This window comes from Rhinoderma darwinii, chromosome 9 (assembly GCF_050947455.1).
Source record: "Rhinoderma darwinii isolate aRhiDar2 chromosome 9, aRhiDar2.hap1, whole genome shotgun sequence".
Lineage (NCBI taxonomy): Eukaryota > Metazoa > Chordata > Amphibia > Anura > Rhinodermatidae > Rhinoderma > Rhinoderma darwinii.
Window position 1 is genome coordinate 20,511,381 of NC_134695.1, and position 27,368 is coordinate 20,538,748.

Genomic DNA, 27,368 nt, shown 5'->3' on the forward strand with positions numbered 1-27,368 from the left:
AGATCCAAATTTTAACATAAGCTTTAAAAGGGTTGTATGAGTTTAGAAAAACATGGCTATTTTCTTCCAGAAACCGTGTCACTGTTATCCATAAGCTGTGTGTAGTGTTGTACCTCCGTTTCATTCAAGTGAATGGCACTGAGCTGCAATACATGACACAGCCTATGGACAAGAGAGGCGCTGTTTCTGGACTAAAGTAACCACGTTTTTCCTATCTCATACAGCCTCTTCAAAGTCTCATCTAAAAACTACCAGGATGCTTGTAAAGGATCTGCCAGGCACTACGTCTGTGGATACTCCCAGGATTAATCAATCGACACCTGAGGCCAGACCTCTTAGACTGACACCGGCTCCCACCAATCAGGGTGGCAGGCTCAGGAGTGGGAGAGCCTATCGCGGTCTGGTCAGTCGGAGTTAGCTCCGCCCCCTGTCCATTTATACCTGCCGTTTTCTCTTCCTCATTGCTTGTAATTCTTCTGGTTTCCTGGCCCCACTGCTGCCTTGCTCCAGCCTGCTTCTGCCGTGCTTCAGCCTTGCTTCAGTTCCGCTTATCCTGCTTCGCTCTGCCCCCGGCTTGCTTCCTGCTCCGTGCTCTGCGTTTGTATACTTCATTACATCCTGATCCTGACTGCTCGTTCACCACTCTGTTCCCTCACGGTGTTCCGTGGGCTACTGCCCCTTCCCTTGCTTGTTCCCTGTTTGTATCCCCTTGCACTTAGTCAGCGTAGGGACCGCCGCCAAGTTGTACCCCGTCGCCTAGGGCGGGTCGTTGCAAGTAGGCAGGGACAGGGCGGTGGGTAGATTAGGGCTCACTTGTTCCCTTCACCTCCTTCCGCCATTACAATGCTAGTCTAGTCTAACTATCCTGTATTAAAATATTCATGGACACAAACAACTATTAAAAAATTGAATCCATCTTTACTATTGACTATATGTAATGGTTGTCTCTTTGTTCCAGGGGTGTTCTACCTTACATGCTTAGACTTCCTGCAGTTATAGAAAAAGTAACTTCACGAAAAGAACTAGAGGCCATTTCCCATTTAGGACATGGTAAATAATTATAGTAATACTGTGAAAAAGTTGTTTATCAGTACATTTTATTATATTAATACTTTTACTTTTCTTCTGTGACACAGAATTCTGGAATTCCTCTCTCAATGCTCGAAATGCGTCTTTGCCATCAACTACTACTTCCTCTCTTATGCGGTCTCTGACTCCACCACCCCAAGATCTACCCGGCACATTTAGCCTAACTCTTCTCCCATCACTGAAAACTCGAAGCCCTAAAGAAGTTTCAATAGAAGGAAAAGAGGGGGCATTGTTCTTTTTAAATCCCCTCTTCAAATCCAAAGACTCTGGAGTACTGAAGCGTTCTAACTTTCAGAAAAGCATAAAGATCAGGGTATCCACAGAAAATTCTGGTTCCCTTTCTCCCCCTCTAAATTCACCTCCTCCTGTACCATATGATGAAACTGTAAAAGAGGAGGAGGAAGTGTCACAAATCAAAGCATCAGAGGTCATCGAAGATGTGCAAACCCAGACGATACCTGAAGACCAAGAATATAGAAAACCTCGCTCATCTCTTAGATACCGTCTGAGAAAGAGACTGAGCAAAGGCAGTCGTGACCTTGGACTAAAATTGTCACCAATGCATTCCAAAGATGTGACTGACTACAATATTCCTTCTTCAGCTATGAAGACACAACAAATCAAGGATGGAAAAGAGAACCATTTAAATGATGTGTATTCCTTAGAAGAGCAGGATAGTGATTCAATTAGTAGTGCAGATGATAGGACATCAGAGGATGGAGGAACGTTTTCTCAACTTACAAGAAGGAGAAAAAAGAAAAGTGGTCGTTCCTCATTTCGGGCAGTCAGTGGAGCCTTCCTGTCCTTTTTATCCCCAGAACGCAAGATGATTATTTTCATTGAAGAAATGGGCAAAGATGTAACAACTGAATTTGGGAAGGAGCTGCAAGATTTTCTTCAAAAAGTGGATATCAATAAAAGTAAAGACAAAAAAGAGGAGGAGGAGGAAAAAAATTACCAGAGCATGTTAAAGGAAGTCAGAGACTTTATGGATAAAATGAAACATATGCTGAGAGAAAATGCAGAAACGCACCTGGAAGCACATACATCTGATGAACAAGGTGAGAAGTTGTCACATTGGGGGCGTGGACCCACTGGGCCGTAGCGGGATAGCAGCCGGCCAATGGGATGCCAAGTCAAAGTCTATAGTTCGGATAAGGGTACCTGTGGTAACTTCAGGCAGTAACGATTGTAGGCTCGGATGGGACCTTGGCAGCAGGCAGACGCCAGGCACGGTGTAACGTGGAAGGCATAGTATACGAGGCATAGTATACTTGCCAGAAGTCTAGCAAGCAAAATGGGGGAGCTGGAGGCCTTAATACTGGAAGAAGATATAGATATAGTTGGTGTTGCTGAAACATGGCTGGACTCTTCACATGACTGGGCTGTAAATCTACAGGGTTTTACACTGTTTCGGAAAGACAGGGCAAATAGGAAAGGTGGTGGTGTATGTCTGTATGTGAGAAGCGATATGAAGGTGAGTGTAAATGAGACATTAGAGGGTGAATACTGTGAGGAGGTTGAAACCTTGTGGGTGGAATTACAAAGGGAAGTAAACACTGAAAAAATTACTTTTGGTGTAATCTGTAGACGCCACAATATAACTGAGGAGATGGAAGGTCAAATATATAAACAGATGGAGCGGGCTGCACAGGCGGGTACTGTTGTGATAATGGGAGATTTTAATTTCCGGGATATTAATTGGTGTCATGGTTCGGCTTCAACTGCAAAGGGGAGACATTTCCTCAACCTGTTACAGGAAAATTTTATGGGCCAGTTTGTGGAAGACCCGACTAGAGGTGAAGCTCTGTTGGATCTGGTCATTTCTAATAATGCAGAGCTTGTTGGGAATGTCAATGTTCGTGAAAACCTCGGTAACAGTGATCATAATATAGTTACATTTTACCTATACTGTAAAAAACAAACGCAGGCTGGGAGGGCAAAAACATTTAATTTTAAGAAAGCCAATTTCCCCAGGATGAGGGCTGCAATTCAGGATATAGACTGGGAAGAACTAATGTCAAATAATGGGATAAATGGGAGATTTTCAAATCTACCTTGGGTAATTATAGTGCAAAATGTATTCCTACAGGTAACAAGTATAAACGACTAAAATTAAACCCCACATGGCTTACACCTTCTGTGAAAGGGGCAATACATGACAAAAAAAGGGCATTTAAAAAATACAAATCTGAGGGTACAGCTGTAGCCTTTGTAAAATATAAAGAGCTTAATAAAATCTGTAAAAATGTAATAAAATCAGCAAAAATACAAAATGAAAGGCAGGTGGCCAAGGATAGTAAAACAAATCCTAAAAAATTCTTCAAGCATAGAAATGCAAAAAAGCCAAGGTCTGAACATGTAGGACCCCTAGATAATGGTAATGGGAAGTTGGTCACAGGGGATCAAGAGAAGGCAGAGTTACTAAATGGGTTCTTCCGCTCTGTATATACAACAGAAGAAGGAGCAGCTGATGTAGCCGGTGCCAGTGCTGTTAATATATCAGTTGATATACTGAATTGGATGAATGTAGATATGGTCCAAGCTAAATTAAATAAAATAAATGTACACAAGGCCCCGGGACCAGATGGGTTACACCCTAGAGTTCTTAAAGAGCTTAGTTCAGTTATTTCTGTCCCCCTCTTCATAATATTTAGAGAGTCTCTCATGAGTGGTATAGTGCCAAGGGACTGGCGCAGGGCAAATGTGGTGCCTATTTTCAAAAAGGGCACTAGGTCTTCGCCGGGTAATTATAGACCAGTAAGCTTAACATCAATTGTGGGGAAAATGTTTGAGGGGCTATTGAGGGACTATATACAGAATTATGTGACAATAAATAGTATTATAAGTGACAGCCAGCATGGTTTTACAAAGGACAGAAGCTGTCAAACCAACCTGATTTGTTTTTATGAAGAGGTAAGCAGAAGTCTAGACAGAGGGGCCGCTGTGGATATAGTGTTTTTGGACTTTGCAAAGGCATTTGACACTGTCCCTCATAGACATCTAATGGGTAAATTAAGGACTATAGGTTTAGAAAGTATAGTTTGTAATTGGATTGAGAATTGGCTCAAGGACCGTATCCAGAGAGTTGTGGTCAATGATTCCTACTCTGAATGGTCCCCAGTTATAAGTGGTGTACCCCAGGGTTCAGTGCTGGGACCACTATTATTCAACTTATTTATTAATGATATAGAGGATGGGATTAATAGCACTATTTCTATTTTTGCAGATGACACCAAGCTATGTAATATAGTTCAGACTATGGAAGATGTTTGTGAATTGCAGGCAGATTTAAACAAACTAAGTGTTTGGGCGTCCACTTGGCAAATGAAGTTTAATGTAGATAAATGTAAAGTTATGCATCTGGGTACCAACAACCTGCATGCATCATACGTCCTAGGGGGAGCTACACTGGGGGAGTCAATTGTTGAGAAGGATCTGGGTGTACTTGTAAATCATAAACTAAATTTCAGCATGCAGTGTCAATCAGCTGCTTCAAAGGCCAGCAAAATATTGTCGTGTATCAAAAGAGGCATGGACTCACGGGACAGGGAGGTAATATTACCACTTTACAAAGCATTAGTGAGGCCTCATCTAGAATATGCAGTCCAGTTCTGGGCTCCAGTTCATAGAAAGGATGCCCTGGAGTTGGAAAAAATACAAAGAAGAGCAACGAAGCTAATAAGGGGCATGGAGAATCTAAGTTATGAGGAAAGATTAAAAGAACTAAACCTATTTAGCCTTGAGAAAAGACGACTAAGGGGGGACATGATTAACTTATATAAATATATGAATGGCGCATACAAAAAATATGGTGAAATCCTGTTCCATGTAAAACCCCCTCAAAAAACAAGGGGGCACTCCCTCCGTCTGGAGAAAAAAAGGTTCAACCTGCAGAGGCGACAAGCCTTCTTTACTGTGAGAACTGTGAATCTATGGAATAGCCTACCGCAGGAGCTGGTCACAGCAGGGACAGTAGATGGCTTTAAAAAAGGCTTAGATAATTTCCTAGAACAAAAAAATATTAACTGCTATGTGTAGAAATTTTTTACTTCCCCTTTCCCATCCCTTGGTTGAACTTGATGGACATGTGTCTTTTTTCAATCGTACAAACTATGTAACTATGTAACTATGACACAACACGACTCCAACTCTCAATGGCACAGGAACAAGGTAGCACGGGATGTAGGATACTGGTAGCAGGTACGGGAACACTTGGAACTGGAAAACACTTAGGGACTATTTGCAAAGACTAATATGGGTAAACACAACAACGCTCAGGCAACAAAGGAAGGGGCAGGGCCCTTCTTATAGTCTAGGGTGATCATGGGCTAATTTGATATACAATTCAGGAGCGCGCGCTGGCCCTTTAAGGCCGGGCATGAGCGTGCATGCGCACCCTACGGGACACAGCAGAGTGAAGGGGAAGTGGGCGCTGGCGTCTCTCCTGAGGAGGAGATGTGGGCCAGCACTCAGTGATCCATGGCTGCGGCCGTCGGGGGGTGAGTCATCCCGACGGTCCGCGACCATGGGTGTCACAGAAGTGTACAAAAACAGCGATGGAGGTGGATCTACCTTTTAGACTCAAGGGGCCTTATTCATGTGTGTGTGTGTGTGTGTGTGTGTGTGTGTGCGTGTGTGTGCGTGTGTGTGTGTGTGCGTGTGTGTGTGTATATGTATATATATATATATATATATATATATATATATATACACTACCGTTCAAAAGTTTAGGGTCACTTAGAAATTTCCTCATTTTTGAAAGAAAAGCACAGTTTTTTTTCAAAGAAGATAACATTAAATTAATCAGAATTACACTCTATACATTGTTAATGTGCTAAATCACTATTCTGGCTGCAAACGTCTGGTTTTTAATGCAATAACTACATAGGTGTATAGAGGCCCATTTCCAGCAACCATCACTCCAGTGTTCTAATGGTACATTGTGTTTGCTAACTGTGTTAGAAGGCTAATGGATGATTAGAAAACACTTGAAAACCCTTGTGCAATTATGTTAGCATCGCTGTAAACAGTTTTGCTGTTTAGAGGAGCTATAAAACGGACCTTCCTTTGAGCTAGTTGAGAATCTGGAGCATTACATTTGTGGGTTTGATTAAACTCTCAAAATGGCTAGAAAAAGAGAGCTTTCATGTGAAACTCAACAGTCTATTCTTGTTCTTAGAAATGAAGGCTATTCCATGCGAGAAATTGCCAAGAAACTGAAGATTTCCTACAACGGTGTGTACTACTCCCTTCAGAGGACAGCACAAACAGGCTCTAACCAGAGTAGAAAGAGAAGTGGGAGGCCCCGCTGCACAACTGAGCAACAAGACAAGTATATTAGAGTCTCTAGTTTGATAAATAGACGCCTCACAGGTCCTCAACTGGCAGCTTCATTAAATAGTATCCGCAAAACGCCAGTGTCAACGTCTACAGTGAAGAGGCGACTCCGGGATGCTGGCCTTCAGGGCAGAGTGGCAAAGAAAAAGCCATATCTGAGACTGGCTAATAAAAGGAAAATATTAATATGGGCAAAAGGACACAGACATTGGACAGAGGAAGATTGGAAAAAAGTGTTATGGACAGACGAATCGAAGTTTGGGGTGTTTGGATCACACAGAAGAACATTTGTGAGACGCAGAACAACTGAAAAGATGCTGGAAGAGTGCCTGACGCCATCTGTCAAGCATGGTGGAGGTAATGTGACGGTCTGGGGTTGCTTTGGTGCTGGTAGTGGGAGATTTGTACAAGGTAAAAGGGATTTTGAATAAGGAAGGCTATCACTCCATTTTGCAACGCCATGCCATACCCTGTGGACAGCGCTTGATTGGAGCCAATTTCATCCTACAACAGGACAATGACCCAAAGCATACCTCCAAATTATGCAAGAACTATTTAGGGAAGAAGCAGGCAGCTGGTATTCTATCTGTAATGGAATGACCAGCGCAGTCACCAGATCTCAACCCCATAGAGCTGTTGTGGGAGCAGCTTGACCGTATGGTACGCAAGAAGTGCCCATCAAGCCAATCCAACTTGTGGGAGGGGCTTCCGGAAGCATAGGGTGAAATTTCTCCCAATTACCTCAGCAAATTAATAGCTAGAATGACAAAGGTCTGCAATGCTGTAATTGCTGCAAATGTAGCATTCTTTGACGAAAGCAAAGTTTGAAGGAGAAAATTATTATTTCAAATAAAAATCATTATTTCTAACCTTATCAATGTCTTGACTATATTTTCTAGTCATTTTGAAACTCATTTGATACATATAAGTGTGAGTTTTCATGGAAAACACAAAATTGTCTGGGTGACCCCAAACTTTTAAACGGTAGTGTATATAAAGTTGGATTGGCTTGATGGGCACTTCTTGCGTACCATATGGTCAAGCTGCTCCCACAACAGCTCTATGGGGTTGAGATCTGGTGACTGCGCTGGCCACTCCATTACAGATAGAATACCAGCTGCCTGCTTCTTCCCTAAATAGTTCTTGCATAATTTGGAGGTGTGCTTTGGGTCATTGTCCTGTTGTAGGATGAAATTGGCTCCAATCAAGCACTGTCCACAGGGTATGGCATGGCGTTGCAAAATGGAGTGATAGCCTTCCTTATTCAAAATCCCTTTTACCTTGTACAAATCTCCCACTTTACCAGCACCAAAGCAACCCCAGACCATCACATTACCTCCACCATGCTTGACTGATGGCGTCAGGCACTCTTTCAGCATCTTTTCAGTTGTTCTGCGTCTCACAAATGTTCTTCTGTGTGATCCAAACACCTCAAACTTCAATTCGTCTGTCCATAACACTTTTTTCCAATCTTCCTCTGTCCAATGTCTGTGTGCTTTTGCCCATATTAATCTTTTCCTTTTATTAGCCAGACTCAGATATGGCTTTTTCTTTGCCACTCTGCCCTGAAGGCCAGCATCCCGGAGTCGCCTCTTCACTGTAGACGTTGACACTGGCGTTTTGCGGGTACTATTTAATGAAGCTGCCAGTTGAGGACCTGTGAGGCGTCTATTTATCAAACTAGAGACTCTAATGTACTTGTCTTGTTGCTCAGTTGTGCAGCGGGGCCTCCCACTTCTCTTTCTACTCTGGTTAGAGCCTGTTTGTGCTGTCCTCTGAAGGGAGTAGTACACACCGTTGTAAGAAATCTTCAGTTTCTTGGCAATTTCTCGCATGGAATAGCCTTCCTTTCTAAGAACAAGAATAGACTGCCGAGTTTCACATGAAAGCTCTCTTTTTCTAGCCATTTTGAGAGTTTAATCGAACCCACAAATGTAATGCTCCAGATTCTCAACTAGCTCAAAGAAAGGTCAGTTTTATAGCTCCTCTAAACAGCAAAACTGTTTACAGCGGTGCTAACATAATTGCACAAGGGTTTTCAAGTGTTTTCTAATCATCCATTAGCCTTCTAACACAGTTAGCAAACACAATATACCATTAGAACACTGGAGTGATGGTTGCTGGAAATGGGCCTCTATACACCTATGTAGATATTGCATTAAAAACCAGACGTTTGCAGCTAGAATAGTTATTTAGCACATTAACAATGTATAGAGTGTATTTCTGATTAATTTAATGTTATCTTCATTGAAAAAAACTGTGCTTTTCTTTCAAAAATAAGGAAATTTCTAAGTGACCCTAAACTTTTGAACGGTAGTGTATATGTATATGTATATGTATATATATATATATATATATATTTATATAATTTATATGGAAGTTCTCGGTGGCCTAGGTAGGCAACAAGTAGGTTGAGATCTACTAGTAGATCACTGATAGGTCGTGAGCAGTATTCCCTATAAGCTGCGCGGCCGCGCTCCTTCCACGATCCGCCCGCTCACTAAACTTTAATGCTGTCGCGGGCGGATGCAGTGGCGTCGCTAGCACCGGAGAGGGCTCCAGTGCTAGCGACAGCCACATTCCCTTGTATGTGTGTCCTCAGAACGCACATATAAATGAATACTATAGGCTGCAGGCAGGGCACTGCACCCTCCCAGCATGTAGGGGCGCCACTAGGCTCTGCCTCTACTCTGTGCTCTGCTTTTAGTTACACACACGGAGTAAATAAGAGCCGAGAAGCAGAGGAGGAAGCTCCGCCCACAGCCCGTCCTGCAAGAAGCCTGTGATCCTGTCAGCAAGGGGAAATGGTGAGTATCTATGTGTGTCTTGTGTATATGTGTGTGTATACAGTGCGTGTCTCTGTGTGTATACAGTATGTTTCTGTGTATACAGTGCGTGTCTCTGTGTGTATACAGTATGTTTCTGTGTATACAGTATGTGTCTCTGTGTTTCTATGTATACATGTTACAGTGTGTGTGTGTGTGTGTGTGTGTCTGTCTGTCTCTGCATGTGTATATGTCTCTTTGCAGAAGTGTGTTCAATATTAAAGTAGAATAGACAAAATTAAAATATCTGTGCTACCTATATACCCTGCTGCCCCATATATATCCTGCTACACCCAGAATATACCATGCTGCCCCTATATATCTTTCTGCCCTTATATATCCTGCTGTCCCCTATATAACCTGCTGCCCCTTATATACCCTGCTCCCCCTTATATACACTGCTGCCCCTTATATACCCTGCTCCCCCTTATATACACTGCTGCCCCTTATATACCCTGCTGACCCCTATATACCCTGCTGTCCCCTATATACCCTGCTGCCCCTTATATACTCTGCTGCCCTTATATACAGTATATGCCTCTGAGTGTGTGTGTGTGTTTATATGTGTCTGTGGGTATACTTATCACCTACGACATTATCTGTACTCAGAGAGTTATCACTGTTTTATCTGTGGTGTTAAATAGGACTGCAGGTATCATCTATTACATTATCTGTACTCAGAGCGTTATCACTGTGTGTTATCTGTGTTACATAGGACTGAAGGTAACACTACTACATTATCTGTGCTCAGTGTTATCGCTTTTATCTGTGGTTTTACATAGGACTGCAGGTAACATCTACTACATTATCTGTACTCAATGAGTTATCACTGTGTTATCTGTGGTGTTACATAGGGCTGCACATGAAATCTACAACATCATCTGTACTGGGTATATATGGATCTGTTTGTGAATGTGCATTTTATGTATTTGTATATGTTCCTGTCTGTGTATTTATTGTGTGTGTGTGTGTGTGTGTGTATAGGATAAGATATAGTGACTCAGTAGACAGTATTACACATGATTGGATTAGATATAGGACATTGCGGCTCCAGCGCTGGACCCAGGAAAGGTAAGAATAATAATTGTTTTGCTTCTTATGTATTACTAATTATTTTTGTGTGTTTGTGTTATTTTACAGGTTCGGTCGTTGGGCTACGTCGGTTTCGAGGGCTACTTCAATGGCAGCTTTTTTTTTTATTCTCAATAAAATGGTTAATGATAGTTGTGTGTGAGATTTTTATTTCAATAAAATATTTTTTCTATGTCCTTGTATTTTTGTAAACTTTATTATTACCACCTTAGTAATAGCTGCTGGCTGATTTACAGCGTCCATTACTAAGACGGGGCTTAATGTTATGCCAGTGCAGAGGCTAACACTAACCCCCATTATTACCACGGTACCCACCGCCATTATGGGTACTGGTAAGAGCCGGGTACGAACCAATAACCGACCATCTGTACTGATGGTCGGGCACTGGGGCGGCCGCAGGCTGGTAGTATTAGGCCAGGGAAGGCCAAAAACAGTGGCCTTTCCCACCCTGGTAATGCTAGACTGCTGCTGCTGTGTTGTATCTGGCTGGTTATGAAAATTGGGGGGATTGTTCTTTCCAACAATTTTTTTTTTTTTTTTAAATGACGTAGGTTTTTCATAACCAGCCAGATACAATAGAGCACCAGCAGGCAGGCAATACCGAGGGGAGGAAAGGGTCGCTGTTTCTGGCCTTTCCCAGCTTGATAATACCAGCCCGCGGCCACCCCAGTATCCGACCATCGCTACAGATGGTCAAGTACTGGATCATACCCGGCTCTTCCCGGCACCCCTGGTGGCTGCGGGTACCAGGGTAATAATGGGTGTTAGCCTCTGCACCAGCTAACATTAAGCCCTGCCTTAGTAATGGACGTTGTCAATCAGCCGGCGGCCATTAATAAGGCTGTAGTAATAAAGTTTTAAAAAACACAGACATAGAAAAAATATTTTATTGAAATAAAAAACCCACACAACCCTCATTAACCATATTATTAATAATAAAAAAAAGCCGTCATCAAAGTAGTTCTCGAATCCGACTTAGTCCAACGACCGAACCTGTAAAAAAACACAAACAAAAAAAATGATTGATAGGCTTAGATACAGAGCCCATGTGTGATACTGTCTGTTGGACCCTGTATCTAAGCCTACCATGTGGTAGGGTTAGATACAGGGTCTAGCAGACGGTAATCTTATACATTATAAGATTACTGTCTGCTGGAGCCTTGTGTCTAAGCCTACCATGTGGTAGGGTTAGACACAGGGTCCAACAGACAGTATCACATATGGGTCCTGTATATGAAATTACCATGTGGGTATGCAAGATGCTTAGATACAGGCTTCTGAGCATGTGCCATCTGCCTGGCCCTGATAGTAAGCCTTTTAGGCCCCACCTCCGGGCGGGGCCTAAAAGGCTTCCGTACTTGGCAGACAAGGCCATCATTCGGCCTCTGGTTGCCATAGCAACCATCGGCATCCTGGCGACCGCGACGCAGGGATGCCGATAGGCTAGAAACCACCTAGATGCAGCGATCGCTGCATCTAAGGGGTTAATCGTCAGGATCGAAGCCTAGCTCCGGTCCTGGCCATTACAGCGGGATGTCAGCTGTAATATACAGCTGACACTCGCTGGTGATGGCGCTGGCTCAGCCTCTGAGCCAGCTCCATCACCATCACGTACAGTTACGTGAGAAGGCGCTAACACATTAGCGATGACTACATAGAGATCATATTGCTTAGCGGAGATAGTCTTTTATTCCCATGCCCACAGCCCTTTAATATAGCTCCCATGGAGGTGCTTGGATGTTGTATGGAGGTAGTCTGACCCGAGAAACATTGCTTTTAGATGAGAATAGCTCCGTACACATGACACTTGTAGAGCAGCACAAATAGGTTGTCCAGCTACATACTAGGGAGCCATAGAACCTCTGTGCATTGCTATACATGCTTCATACACAACTCTGCTGTGTGCATGGGGCCTAACACTTATCCTTTTCTTTAAAGGGAATGTGTTGTTAGCAAAAAAATTTTTTTTTTTTTAGTTAAACAATTAGTGTGTAGGTGATTAAACATTGTTCTAATTTTTTTTATTTTTTTCACGAGTCAGGAAATATTATAAATTAGATTCTAATTTATAATATTTCCCAGCACTGGTCACTAGATGGAGCAATTCCCAAAATTGCAGCATTGCATGTGGTAAAGCAACCACATTGCTTTATGCTGCAAAATTGGGAAAAAATCCCTCGCTCTAGTGAGCTCTCAGAATCCCCCCCTCCTTTATCCTGGCTAGTGCCGGGAGAAACGAGGGGATTGAACGGTCTAACCTCCTACACTGTGTGTCGCCATTTTTTGAGTTAACACACAGTGTAGAAGGTTAACATACAGTAGTAAACACACTGAAACACGAACATACATAGAAATCACTTACCTGCTCCTGTCGCCGCCGCTCCCTCCGGTCCGTCCGCTCCGTCTGCTGCCGCTGCTCCAAGTGCACAAGTCCGGAAGCCGCGACCGGAAGTAGTAATCTTACTGTCCGGCCGCGACTTCCGGTCTACAGGAAAATGGCGCCGGACGGCGCTCAGTTCAACTTGGACTGTGTGGGAGCGGCGCATGCACCGTTCCCACACAGATGGCGTACACCATAGTGGATGGAACGGGCCCCGTTCGCATTCACTATGGGACTGTAGCTGCCGTATTCCATGTCTGTATGTGTCGTTAATTGACACATACAGAAATGGAGTAAAAAATGGCAGCCCCCATAGGGAAGAAAAAGTGAAAAAATAAAAAAAAGTAACACACAAACACACAAATAAATACAAAAGTTTTTTTTATAAAACACTAACATCAAACTGATATAAAAAAAAAAATTTGGGCGACACTATTCCTTTAAAACTGATCATGGTTTTGGATACTGATCACCCTTGGAGAAGTGATTAACCGATTTATATAAATGAGACAGAGTAGGCAGAAAAAAAAGCTGTGACTGGCTAATGTACAAAGAATAGGACTCGTCTATCTTTAGAATGTTTTGATTTGTGTATCAAAGTCATAGTAAATTACACCACAGTCTCAATTATAAATTTTTTCAGAACGTGTCTTAGAAAAGTCATTGCACCGACTTACCTTGAAGTCTCTGAGGCCTCATCTATTGTCCGCAATTCAGAAAGGAATGGAGGAAAATGGAGAGCTGAAAAGGCTTGGGGAGAATATGCAAGCAGTTAAGAGGGGTGGCCCATCTCTTCTTGGTGTGAAGCTGAAAGCTCCTGTGGTTCATGAGCTGGAAAAAATTCGTCAGAAACTGCTCAGAATGCAGGAAAAATATTCCCCATGTGACAAAGTTCGTATGTTGTTACAGGCATGTCGAGGTGTTTATAGGAGCATGGACACACAACAAGGTATGATACATAGATGGCTAATATCGTCTGGTATAACTTAATTTATGGGCAGGTAATAATGCAAATTACCTAATCATTTGAGTTTAAATTGCTACACTAGTAATCTAGAAAAAGGATTAAAGACAGTAACATAATGAGAAGGCACAGGTAAAGCAATTTACATGTATTAGGCTCTGTTCACATCATGTTTGGGCTATTCAATTGCTATATCATCGAAAGTATGCCGTGGATGTATTCTACTGTATGCCTATACTGTTGAATAGTTTCCTATTGACTCCCATTGTAAAAAAAAACTATTACTGTACGATATGTGTCATTCATTTGAATTGAAAAGTGTAGTTGTAAAAGGACTGGTAATTAGTGGGGTTCACTGGCTAGTGTCACCCACTATTACTACCTCCTTTTATTAGGGTCACTAGGGTTATGCCTAGCTCCCCTACCTTTTCCCCTGTATTGCGTTTTTCTATTTTCCTTATTAACGAAGTTTGTGTGTGCGGTGATTCACAACACAAGTGTATAATAAATAAAGGTTTATTACCAACACAAAATCACACTCAGTTATCAAACACAAAATACATATAGGAATAAAAAGGTATAAAAACGAATACTTACTCTGAGACTCTCTGTGGCGCTGTTCATCAGGGAAAATGCAAAGGCTCTTTTGTCTTCATGTATAAAAGAGTTTTATTGCATGAAAAGTAATTGCAGTGCACAAGATTACGCGTTTTGAGCCTGAACCAGGCTCTTCATCAGATACAAACTACTCCTTTTTATACCTTTTTATTCCTATTGAATTACCGGCTTCTTTCGAGAGACCCGGGAACGACTCAAGGCTGACAGTTCCGTGGATGGGATACATTGACTATAACACGTGTTGAGTAGTTGTGCCTCACTACACAACTAAAAGAGGTGAGCATAACTACAAACAACACCCCCCCCCCCAAATAACCTAAGGGCCGCACACATGAAGCGCTTCTCTTTCGCTATCTAACAAAATACATATAATAACTATTAATATGTATTAAGTATAAACACACACACACACACACATATATACTCACACACATATATATATATATACTCACGCACACATATATATATATACACACACACATAAAGAATTTCCCTTTACAATTCTCCTGTTGTCGGGAACTGGACAATTAAATTTGGAGAAGTGTTTGTCAGTCTGCATTTACCCCCTCAACCTTATTTGTTACTGGTAATGGTCTTAGATTAAATGAAGTATGCTTTTGGAATTAGATAATCTATACATCACTTATCCCCTCAGGTTCACCTTCCTGCCAGTCATAAAACTCAAAGTGCATAGAACACACACACACACACACACACACACACACACACACACACACACACACACACACACACACACGTCCTTCTCAATGAATTTGAATATCATCAAAAAGTTTATTTATTTCACTAATTTAATTCAAAAAGTGAATCTCATATATTATATAGATTCTTTAAAGCAGAGTGATCTATTTCCAGCATTTTTATCTTTAGTGTTGATGATTATGGCTACCGGTTAATAGATGATTATGGCTACCGGTTAATAAAAGCCAAAAATGTTTGGTTCAGTAGGCTACATAATCAAGGGGAAGACTGCTGACTTGACATTTGTCCAGAAGACAGCCATCGACACCCTCCACAAGGAGGGTAAGCCACAAAAGGATGTTGCTAAAGAAGCTGGCTGTTCACAGAGTGCTGTATCCAAGCATATTAATGGAAAGTTGAGAGGAAGGCAAAAGTGTGGTAGAAAATGGTGCACAAGCAACAGGGATAACTGCAGCATGGAAAGGATAGTCAAGAAACGGCCATTTAAGAATCTGGAGGAAATTCACAAAGAGTGGACTGCGGCTGGAGTCAGTGCTTCAAGAGCCACCACACACAGACGTATCCAGGACATGGGCTACAACTGTTGCATAATTCCTTGAGACAACTTCAGAAGCGTCTTACCTGGGCTAAGGAGAAAAATGACTGGTCTGTTGCTCAGTGGCCCAAAGTCCTGTTTTCAGATGAAAGTAAATTTTTCATTTAATTTGGAAATCAAGGTCCCAGAGTCTGGAGGAAGAGTGACGAGGCATTCAATCCAAGTTGCTTGCGATCCAGTGTGAAGTTTCCACAGTCTGTTATGGTTCGGGAACCATGTCATCTGCTGGTGTTGGTCCACTGTGTTATATCAAGTCCAGAGTCAACACAGCCGTCTACCAGGAAATTTTAGAGCACCTCATGCTTCCCTCTGCAGACAAGCTTTATGGAGCTTGATTGGCCAGCAAACTCGCCTGACCTAAACCCTATAGAGAATCGAAGATGAGAGACACCAGACCCAACAATGCAGACGGACTGAAGGCCGCTATCAAAGCAACATGGAAGCCCTAACACCTCAGCAGTGCCACAGGCTGATCGCCTCCATGTCACGCCGCATTGATGCAGTAATTCATGCAAAAGGTGCCCCGACCAAGTATTGAGTGCATATACTGTACATACTATTCAGTAGGCCAACATTTCGGTATTAAAAATAATTTTTGAAATTGGGCTTCTTTAATATTCTAATTTTCTGAGAGACAATTCTGTGTTTTCATTAACTGTTAGCCATAGTCTTCAACATTAAAAGAAAAAATGCTGGAAATAGATCACTCTGTGTGTAATGAATCTATATAATATAGGAGTTGAACTTTTTGAATTGAATTACTGAAATAAATGAACTATTTGATGATATTTTAATTAATTGAGAAGGACTAGTATGTATATATATATATATATATATATATATATATATATATATATATATATATATATGTATATATATATATATATATATATATATATATACAGTGAAGGTAATAAGTATTTGATCCCTTGCTAATTTTGTAAGTTTGCCCACTGTCAAAGACATGAACAGTCTAGAATTTTTAGGCTAGGTTAATTTTACCAGTGAGAGATAGATTATATAGAAAAAAACAAACTGAAAATCACATAGTCAAAATGATATATATTTATTTGTATTGTGCACAGAGAAATAAGTATTTGATCCCCTACCAACCATTAAGAGTTCAGCCTCCTCCAGACCAGTTACACGCTCCAAATCAACTTGGTGCCTGCATTAAAGATAGCTGTCTTAAATGGTCACCTGTATAAAAGACTCCTGTCCACAGACTCAATTAATCCGTCTGACTCTAACCTCTACAATATGGGCAAGACCAAAGAGCTTTCTAAGGATGCCAGGGACAAGATCATAGACCTGCACAAGGCGGGAATGGGTTACAAAACCATAAGTAAAACGCTGGGTGAGAAGGAGACAACTGTTGGTGCAATAGTAAGAAAATGGAAGACATACAAAATGACTGTCAATCGACATCGATCTGGGGCTCCATGCAAAATCTCACCTCGTGGGGTATCCTTGATCCTGAGGAAGGTCAGAGCTCAGCCGAAAACTACACAGGGGGGGAACTTGTTAATGATCTCAAGGCAGCTGGGACCACAATCACCAAGAAAACCATTGGTAACACATTACGCCGTAATGGATTAAAATCCTGCAGTGCCCGCAAGGTCCCCCTGCTCAAGAAGGCACATGTACAGGCCCGTCTGAAGTTTGCAAATGAACATCTGGATGATTCTGAGAGTGATTGGGAGAAGGTGCTGTGGTCCGATGAGACTAAAATTGAGCTCTTTGGCATTAACTCAACTCGCCGTGTTTGGAGAAAGAGAAATGCTGCCTATGACCCAAAGAACACCGTCCCCACTGTCAAGCATGGAGGTGGAAACATTATGTTTTGGGGGTGTTTCTCTGCTAAGGGCACAGGACTATTTCACCGCATCAATGGGAGAATGGATGGAGCCATGTACCGTCAAATCCTGAGTGACAACCTCCTTCCCTCCACCAGGACATTAAAAATGGCTCGTGGCTGGGTCTTCCAGCACGACAATGACTCGAAACATACAGCAAAAGGCAACAAAGGAGTGGCTCAAAAAGAAGCACATTAAGGTCATGGAGTGGCCTAGCCAGTCTCCAGACCTTAATCCCATCGAAAACTTATGGAGGGAGCTGAAGATCCGAGTTTCCAAGCGACAGCCTCGAACTCTTAATGATTTACAGATGATCTGCAAAGAGGAGTGGGCCAAAATTCCATCTAACATGTGTGCAAACCTCATCATCAACTACAAAAAAACTTCTGACTGCTGTGCTTGCCAACAAGGGTTTTGCCACCAAGTATTAAGTCTTGTTTGCCAAAGGGATCAAATACTTATTTCTCTGTGCACAATGCAAATAAATATATATAATTTTGACTATGTGATTTTCAGTTTTTTTTTAAATATAATCTATCTCTCACTGGTAAAATTAACCAAGCCTAAAAATTCTAGACTGTTCATGTCTTTGACAGTGGGCAAACTTACAAAATCAGCAAGGGATCAAATACTTATTTCCTTCACTGTATATATACACACACATATAAATACATAAAACACTTCCTTTTACAGTAGTCAACTACCCTCTTCAGTAATGCCCCATGAAATCGGCCATAATTTCGATCCGTAATTGCGGACCCATTCATTGCTATTGCCTACGAATATATATCTAAAGGAAGGTGTCTGGGCCGTGCAAATGACCTGCAAAAAATAGGACCGTGCTCCCTTACTTAATAATGGGAGCACGACCCGCAAATGCGAGTGACTGTCTGCGGCCGGGCACGGCAGTATGCAGAGGGCTTAAAGTTGTAAAAAGTTATACTGATGGTCTGGCCAAAAGAGCTCCATCGACAGGTTAGTGAGAAAAAGACCAAAATTGGACCTATAACGGCGCTGCTAAGATGAAGTTTAAAACATCGAAGTATATAAATAAATAAATATGTTTTATTAATAGATAGGCTACGCGTTACGACATCGAACTGATGTCTTCATCAGGCCAAAAGACAGGTTAGTCATATATGTCAAAAGCATTCAAACTTGATGTGAACACAGCCTTAAAGGGTAACTAAACGTTCAACAAACTTCTGACATGTCATAGTGACATGTCAGAAGTTTTGATTGGTGGGGGTCTGAGCACTGAGACCCCGACCAATCGCTAAAACAAAGAGGCAGAAGCACTCGTGAAAAGTGCTGTACCGCTTCGTTTCTGTACGGCTTTTTCTGGAAATCAATGCAGCGGTATACGGGCTCAAGAAAATGTCTGACTCCGTACACCGCTACATCAACTTTCCAGAAAAAGCTGAATAGAAAGCGCTTACACGCTTCGTTTTAGCGATTGGTTGGGGACTCAGTGCCCCACCAATAATAACTTCTGACATGTCACTATGACATATCAGAAGTTTGTTACCGGTTTATTAATTCCCTATCTCAAAACTATTCTAATAGGAACTATGATGCTGACAACTGCAGTGTGATTTGTTTTAAAAAAAAGTTTATTATTGTAAAAGGTATGCTAATTTTTGCACATATGCTAATTTGGCTCTAATAGTCAAATAGGAGGTTACATTTTATTTTCACTCTGGGCGGTGTAAAGGCAAAAATATGACGCTGTCCAATCAGCGTCATAGAGGTCTCTTCTTCGCAGCCCAGCATGATCTCAGCTTCGATAGTGAGATCACGCTGTGTTGTCACTACCGGCCGCAGGTCCTTCACCACAGCGACTCAGTGGTACTCCAAGAAGACAGTCCCTACATCGCCTCCAGCCGTGACAGACGACTCTCATCCACAGCAGCAGCAACGTTGTCTTTACACCGCCCAGAGTTAAAATAAAATGTAATATCCTATTTGGCTATTAGAGCCAAACTAGCATATGTATAAAAATCAACACAAAATATATAATTTTTAAAACAAATCAAACTGTAGTTATCAGCATCAAAGCACCTATTAGATTAGTTAGGAGATAGGAAATTAATAAACTGGGGACAGAGCCTCTTTAATGTCATGGTGAATGAATGTTTAGAAGTTATGAGTTTATTCATCATTGACCACTGAATTTACTTAAAATAATGCAGACAGTAAACTGAATGCACTTTTGCTCTTGTCCTCTAAAGATGATGCGTGTGGTGCTGATGAGTTCCTCCCCGCTTTGTGCTATGTCTTGGCTCTGTGTGACCTGCCCCACCTTCTAATTGACATACACTACACCACAGAACTTCTGCCTCAGGGAGCTCTCATAGGAGAAGGTAAGAATCCCTGTCACTATCTATTATGTTACTGTACCTTGTAATCTTCTATCCACATATCTGTAAAAAATCAGTGATGATAGATTAGTGACTTTTAAGGCCCTTTTACACTGGTAAATTATCACAGAAGGCTCGTTCCCGATAATTGCCCTGTCGTCGGAAATGTTTTGGCTGGGGATTCCACTCCAGGAGGAGTGAATGGCAGAGCAGGAAGCGGATAGTTTCCTGCTCTGCCACTTATTCAATTGTATCTGCGTCCTGAGGACGCAGATACAATTGAATAACCACCCTCATGCTGTTAATCTGCCTCGCTGCCTCTCCTCCGCCTCTTCTGCTTGCTTTCTCTAGTTTGCAGCTTTCATTCAGAGGTATTGTCTCTAGTGCCTCTATTGCCACTGCCACTAATAAATGATCCTGATGACGGAGGTATAACGACTGCTGGTCTCATTTGTGCTAATATGGGCACCTGAACGCTGACACAGCCTGATACAGCTTACACTGCCTGATACATCTTGACAAAGTCTGATACAGCTTGATATATTTCGATACAGCCTGATACATCTCGACATAGCCTGATACAGCCTTATACATTTCGATACAGTCTGATATAGCCTGATACAGTTTGACACAGCCTGATACAGTCTTATACAGACTGATACAGCCATAATGATTTCTATAATGATGCATGAAGTTTTGGGGAACCTTATTGCTGAAAGCTATCTGCTAACGCCTGCCTATGCTCCATTTGTTGAATCTAAAGGAACTTGGTTGTTTGCTTTGCAGATCTATTAGAGCGTGGGATAGCGAAGTGCAGGGATGGCACCTAAACCTGTCATTAGAAAATCTTTGGGTAGTGGTCCCCCGAAAGATAAAGAAAAATTTGCCAAAGCTGAAATGCAGGGTAAAACGGATACATTTTGCAAATCACCTCAGGGAAAAACCCGATTTGCTCACAAAATCTAAATGTAGAGCCTATACAGGAGCCCCCACAATGCAATGTTTCAGGCTCTAGATATGCAGCCTTGAGGTTGAGGAGGCTGATTTTCCTAGTAATATTCACGGTGAGATCTTGGCTTGACTCTATTATTAGGGGAACAGATAGGACAATCTGTCGCAAAGAGCGGGACAGTTTCTGTCTTCCGGGTGCTTGTGTTCAGCATATCGCAGATCGAGTTGACAGATTATTTGGAGGGGCTGGTGAAGACCCAGCGGTCATTGTGCACATTGGCACAAATTACAAAGTTAGCGGTAGGTGGAAGGTCTTAAAACAAGATTTCAGGGACCTCGGTAACAAGCTCAGGGCAAGGAGTTCAAATGTAGTATTTTCAGAAATCCTACCTGTACCACGTGCCACACCAGAGAGACAGCGGGAGATTAGGGAGGTGAATAAGTGGCTAAAGTATTGGTGTAGGAAGGAGGGGTTTGGGTTCTTGGAGAACTGGGTCGACTTTTTTGTTGGCTACAGACTTTTTGGTAGGGATCGGCTGCACCTAAATGGGGAGGGTGCAGCTGTGTTAGGGAAAAGATGGCTAGAAGGTTGGAGGAGTGTTTAAACCAGGGAATGGGGAGGGCAACTACTGTAAAGAAGCGAAGAACAGCGTAGCTAGTGAGCTGGGGCTGAGAAATGAACATATATTCCCTTTGCAAATATGAAATATATAGCCAAGGCAAAGGGGTAAAAAAATATGTGAAAAGGTGTCAAGTCACATGACTCATCGATGCCAAACACCTCTGCATGACTCATCCATGTGATTTGGCACTTTTTCCACACATTTTTTTACCACTTTGTCTTGGCTATATATTTCACCTTTGCAAGGGGAATGTATAGCATTTGTATTTTACCTGATGAAGAGACCGGTCCGGCCTTGAAACGCGTAGTAATTAAAAAAATATCTGATATTACATTTGCTTGTTTCAAATCCTCATTACTCAAGAAGGGTTTTACCAGTTAGCAGCGCCAGGGAAAATCAGTTTTTTCCTGAAACTTCTCAAATTACTATTTATTTGGCAATAGTTGCTCCTAGTCTATGTCCGGAAGTGCAGCCCTAAAGCTGGGGAAATTGTCCTTATTAAAATGTAGTGTTTTTGATTCCCAGCCTATATGCTTTTTACATGTTTATAAAGCTTGAAATATACAGTACATTAATTAGGTAACAGCTATTTCTCTCAAATCCACCATAAACATGACCACTCAGCCGAGCGTGCATGTTTATTTCAATAGTGGAAGTGGAATGAACTGCTACCAGACCCTTCTGGCAGTGGCATTTCTTCCCCGGGAACATTTCTTTCCCTGACGTGCCATCAGGTGAGAATCGGGAGGCTCCCATACACATAAGATTGTTGATCTGTTCGGCCAACTTTTCTCTTATGTGTATGGCCCATTTTAGCAATGCCTGTGTGTCTACTTTGACTAGAAATATAATGTCTTCTCTCAAGATGGTCATACACATTAAAATAATGAATGAAGTGCCGCCCGACTGTCCCCTAATGGCAGGTGTTGGAGGAAAGAAGGATCAGCTGAATAGTAAGCTACATGTGATCAGCAGCCACATGTTTGCTACTCACATGTATCTCCCTACCAGTACAGGGGTCAGCAACCTTTGGCACTCCAGTTGTGGTGAAACTACAACTCCCAACATGCTCTGACACCCATAGGCTTTCTTATTCCAGCTGAAGTTTGCTTAGCCCTGTCTTAGTAGCGTTTGGCTGTCACTTTTACTGTTATGGAGTGCTGCAGTTCTCACTGATATGAAAGCACTGTGATTGGCTCTGTTATGCGTGTACTGTGGTTGTCACTGTTTGTTTGCTATGTTGGGCACTGTGGCTATCACTGTTATGGGTCACAGTGCTTGGCTCTGTTTGAGGCTATATTCACATGTTTAGCAAAAAAAAGTCTGAAAATACGGAGCTGTTTTCAAGGGAAAACCGCTCCTGATTTTCAGGAGTTTTTTAAGCCACTCGGGTTTTTCACAGTGTTTTTTTATGGCCGTTTTTGGAGCTGTTTTCTATTGAGTCAATGAAAAATGAGGTGTAAAAAAATGCCTCGTCGGAACAGAACGCTGTATTTCCCATTGAAATCAATGAACAGATGTTTGTAGGCGTTCTGCTTCAGTTTTCTCAAGCGTTTTTCGAGGCATAAACGCCCCGAAATATACGCCTAAAAACACTACGTGTGTACATACCCTAAGGGTATGTTCACACGGCCTATTTTCGGACGTTATTAAGGCCGTAAATGGCCGAAAAACAGCCGAAAAATCGGAAGCAGAACACCTGCCCATTGATTACAATGGGAAAAACGGCATTCTGTTCCGACGGGCCACTTTTTTACGCGGCCGTTTTGAAAAAAATGCCCGTGAAAAAGAAGTGCAGGTCACTTCTTGGAACGTTTTTGGAGCCGTTTTTCATTGACTCTATAGAAAACCGCTCCAAAAACGGCCGTAATAAATGCCGCGAAAATCGCGACTGGCTTAAAAAACGTCTGAAAATGAGATGTTTTCCCTTGAAAACAGCTCCGTATTTTCAGACATTTTTGAGTTTGCGTATGTGCACACGACAACGCCAAATACGTCTGAAATTACAGAGCTGTTTTCAGGAGAAAACCGCTCCTGAATTTCAGACGTTGCACGCGTTTTTCACGGCGTCTTTTACGGACGTAATTAGAGCTGGTTTTCATTGGAGTCAATGAAAAATGGCTCCAATTACGCTTCAAGAAGTGTCCTGCACTTCTTTGCTGCGGGCGTAATTTTACGCGCTGTCTTTTGACAGCGACGTGTAAAATGACAGCTCGTCTGCACAGAACATCGTAAGACCCATTGCAAGCAATGGGCAGATGTTTGCCGACGTATTGGAGCCGTCTTTTCAGGCGTAATTTGAGGCGTAAAACGCTTCCATTACGTCTGAAAAGAGGTCGTGTGCACATACCCTAACTGTTATGGAGGCACTTTCACTGCCCAGTCCATAATCTTTTCTGCTTCCACATTATCTGTTATTTTGTCACTTTTTCTGTTTATTTGCCTATTTTTTATTTCTTTAATAGGGGGATACTACCTTACTAGTGTTTCTGCTGCTCTTTCAGTCCTGTCCACGCTAGACACTCATCCCCAGGATGCCGGACTATTAAGTGAGTGGCATCGACGGAGGCAGGGTTTTACATCTCTCAACGACTTACAGGTATTTTCCTTTTGCCTTAGGAGATACTGTACGTATATAAAGGAGAATTCTCACAGATAACACAACAGCAGAAATAATATACGGTAATAAAAATGCAATAACGAGAGGATAAAAACAGATGCAGTTCAATGGAAATTGGAATGCTATCTCTTGGTTAAATCTTAACCCCTTAGTGACCAGCCTATTTTAGGCCTTAACCCTTTCAGGACTGAGTCTGTTTTGGCCCTAAAGACGAAGCCGATTTTTTCGCATCTGACATGTGTCACTTTATGTGATAATAACAAAAACTTTGGAATGCTTTTACCTATCCAAACGATTCTGAGATGGTTTTCTCTTGACATATTGTACTTTATGTTAGTGAAAAAATTTGGTCGATAAATTCCATATATACTTGTAATAAACACCAAAATGAAGAGAAAATGTGCAAAAATTAAAATCTTTCCAAATTTAAATGTATCTGCTTGTAAAACACATAGTAATACTACACAAAATAGTTACTATTTCACATATCCCAAAGGTCTCATTTTTGTTGGCATCGTGTTTTTTTTTAACATTCTTTTCTTTTTCCAGAACGTTAGAACGCTTAGAACTTTAGCAGAAAATTTCTCACATATTCAAGAACATTTCAAAAGGCTATTTTTTCAGGGACCAGTTCAGTTGTGAAGTGGCTTTGAGGGGCCCATACAATGCAAACCCCCATAAATCACCCCATTCTGAGAACTGCACCCCTCAAAGTATTCAAAACCTTTTAGGCATTTCATAAGAATTAAAGCAAAGTAGAGGTGAAATTTACAATTTAAATTTTTTTTTGCAGAAATTTATATTTAATCCTTTATTTTTTATTTTTTGTAACACAGAGGGTTTTACCAGAGAAACGCAACTCAATATTTATTGCCCAGATTCTGCAGTTTTTAGAAATATCTCACATGTGGCCCTAGTCGGCTAAAGGAAGGAAACACAGGCCTCAGAAGCAAAGAAGCACCTAGTGGATTTTTGGGCCTTCTTTTTATTAGAATATATTTTACGCACCATGTCAGGTTTGAAGAGGTTTTGTCGGGCCAAAACAGTGGCAACACTCCCAAAAAGACACCATTTGGCAAACTACACCCCTCAAGGAATTTATCAAGGGGTATAGTGAGCATTTTGGCCCCACTGTTTTTTTTGCTGAATTTAGTAGGATGAGGCCGTGAAAATGAAAATCAAAGTTTTTTTTACAATAAAACTTAGAAATTTTACATTTTTACAAGGCATAAAAGAACAAAAAAAAAACATTTGAAAAGCAATTCCTCCCGATTACAGCAATACCCCATATGTGGTAATAAACTGCTGTTTGGACACACAGCAGAGCTCAGAAGGGAAGGAGTGCCATTTGGCTTTTGAAGCTCAAGCTTTGCTGCAATGGTTTTTGGTTGCCATGTCGCATTTGCAAAGCCCCCGTGGGACCAAAACAGTGGAAAACCCCCAAAAGTTACCCCATTTGGGAAACTACACCCCTGAAGGAACTTATTGAGGGGTTTAGTGAGCATTTTAACCCCACAGGTTTTTTTGCCCAATTTAGTGGAATTAGGCCATGAAATTGAAAAGCTACATTTTTTCCGTGGACATTTTACATTTTTACAAGGAATAAAGGAGAAAAGCACCCCAACATTTAAATATAAATTTCTCCCGATTACGGCAATACCCCATAAGTGGTCATAAACTGCTGTTTGGACACACTGCAGGCCTCAAAAGTGAAGGATCACCATTTGGAGCTCACATTTAGCTGGAATAGTTTTTGGGTGCCATGTCACATTTCAAATGCCTAGAGGTATTGTGAGCATTTTGACCCCCCAAGTGTTTTGCAAGAAATTAGTGCACAGTGGATGTTGCAGATTGAAAATTTTAATTTTTCCACTGATATGCCAATTCAGTGACCAATATGTTGTGCCCCGCTTGTGCCACTGGAGACACACACCCCATAAAATGTTAAGCGTGTTCTCCAGAACACAGTAATACCCCATAGGTGGTCATAAACTGCTGTCTAGGCACACTGTCAGGCTCAGAAGGACCACTATTTGGCTTTTGGAGCGCAGATTTTGCTTGGTAGTAGTTTTTCTGTGGTTTTACTGGTATTTCAGTTAATAATGTGGGGGCATATGTAATCTGTGCGGAGTACATCAGGGTATATGTAATCTGTGCGGATTACATCAGCGTATATGTAAGCTGTGCGGTGTAAATCAAGTTATATGTAAGCTGGGCGGAGTACATCAGGGTATATGTAAACTGGGCAGAGTACATCAGGGTATATGTAAACTGGGCGGAGTACATCAGGGTATATGTAAGCTGGGCGGAGTACATCAGGGTATATGCAAGCTGGGCGGAGTACATCAGGGTATATGTAAACTGGGCGGAGTACATCAGGGTATATGTAAGCTGGGCGGAGTGCATCAGGGCATAATAGGATGATGTAATAATGGGGTGAATGAATAATCCATGAATTGGTGTGGTACGCTTTGAACCAATCCTTTATGCACAGGCCGGGTTCTTTGGGTATTGTACAAAATATCTGCGTTCCAGTATTGCCTAATTTTAGACTTCTTCACTAGCCCTATAAGGCCCTACAGTTTCCTTATCTCCTCTGCATCTACGGGTTACACCTGTGGGGTCTAGCAAATGATGATGTGGGGTTTTTAGTGAAAAACTACTGAACCTCAAAAATGTGTCTGGGCCGTCATTTAGCATCATTTTGCATCATTGCGTTTTGAGAGTCAGAACGTGTTATTTTTCCGTTGACGGAGCTGTGTGAGGGCTTGTTTTTTCTGGAACGAACTGTAATTTTTATTGGTTCCGTTTTGGTGTACATGCGATTTTATTTATTTATTTTTTTCACTATTTATTCCATTTTTTGGGAGAAGAGGAAAACAAAAAACAGCACTTCTAGCATTGTTTTTCTTTTTTCTTTTTTACAGTGTTAACCGTGCAGTATAAAGAACATGTTCAGTTTATTCTGTGGGTCGATACGATTACAGCGATACCACATTTATATTGTTTTTTTTTTTCCGTTTTATTACTTTCCCACAATAAAAATACTCTTTTCTAAAAAAAAAAATCATGTTTTAGTGGCGCCATATTCTGTCAGCCATAACTTTTGTATTTTTCAGTTGATATCGCTGTGAGAGAGAGGGCTTGTTTTTTGCGTGACGAACTGTAATTTTTATGTGTACCATTTTTGGGTACTTGCGACTTTTGATCACTTTTTATTACATTTTATCTAAAACAAGGTGACCAAAAAAAGAAATTCTGTCATTGTTTTTTCTTGAATTTTTTTACGGTGTTCACCGTGCGATAAAATTAATATGATATTTTCATAGTTCAGG

At 41.5% G+C, this 27,368-nt stretch overlaps 1 protein-coding gene across 1 annotated transcript in view; it reads left to right on the forward strand.

Annotated features, from left to right (window-relative positions):
- The window catches only part of RIN1 (Ras and Rab interactor 1), a 95,604-nt gene that overhangs the window by 33,566 nt on the left and 34,670 nt on the right, over positions 1 to 27,368 (forward strand). The window contains exons 6-10 of the mRNA XM_075836737.1: positions 959 to 1,050; positions 1,137 to 2,150; positions 13,370 to 13,675; positions 19,711 to 19,842; positions 23,879 to 24,012. Of these exons, the coding sequence (XP_075692852.1) occupies positions 959 to 1,050; positions 1,137 to 2,150; positions 13,370 to 13,675; positions 19,711 to 19,842; positions 23,879 to 24,012 (1,678 nt within the window). The remainder of the gene's footprint in view (positions 1 to 958; positions 1,051 to 1,136; positions 2,151 to 13,369; positions 13,676 to 19,710; positions 19,843 to 23,878; positions 24,013 to 27,368) is intronic.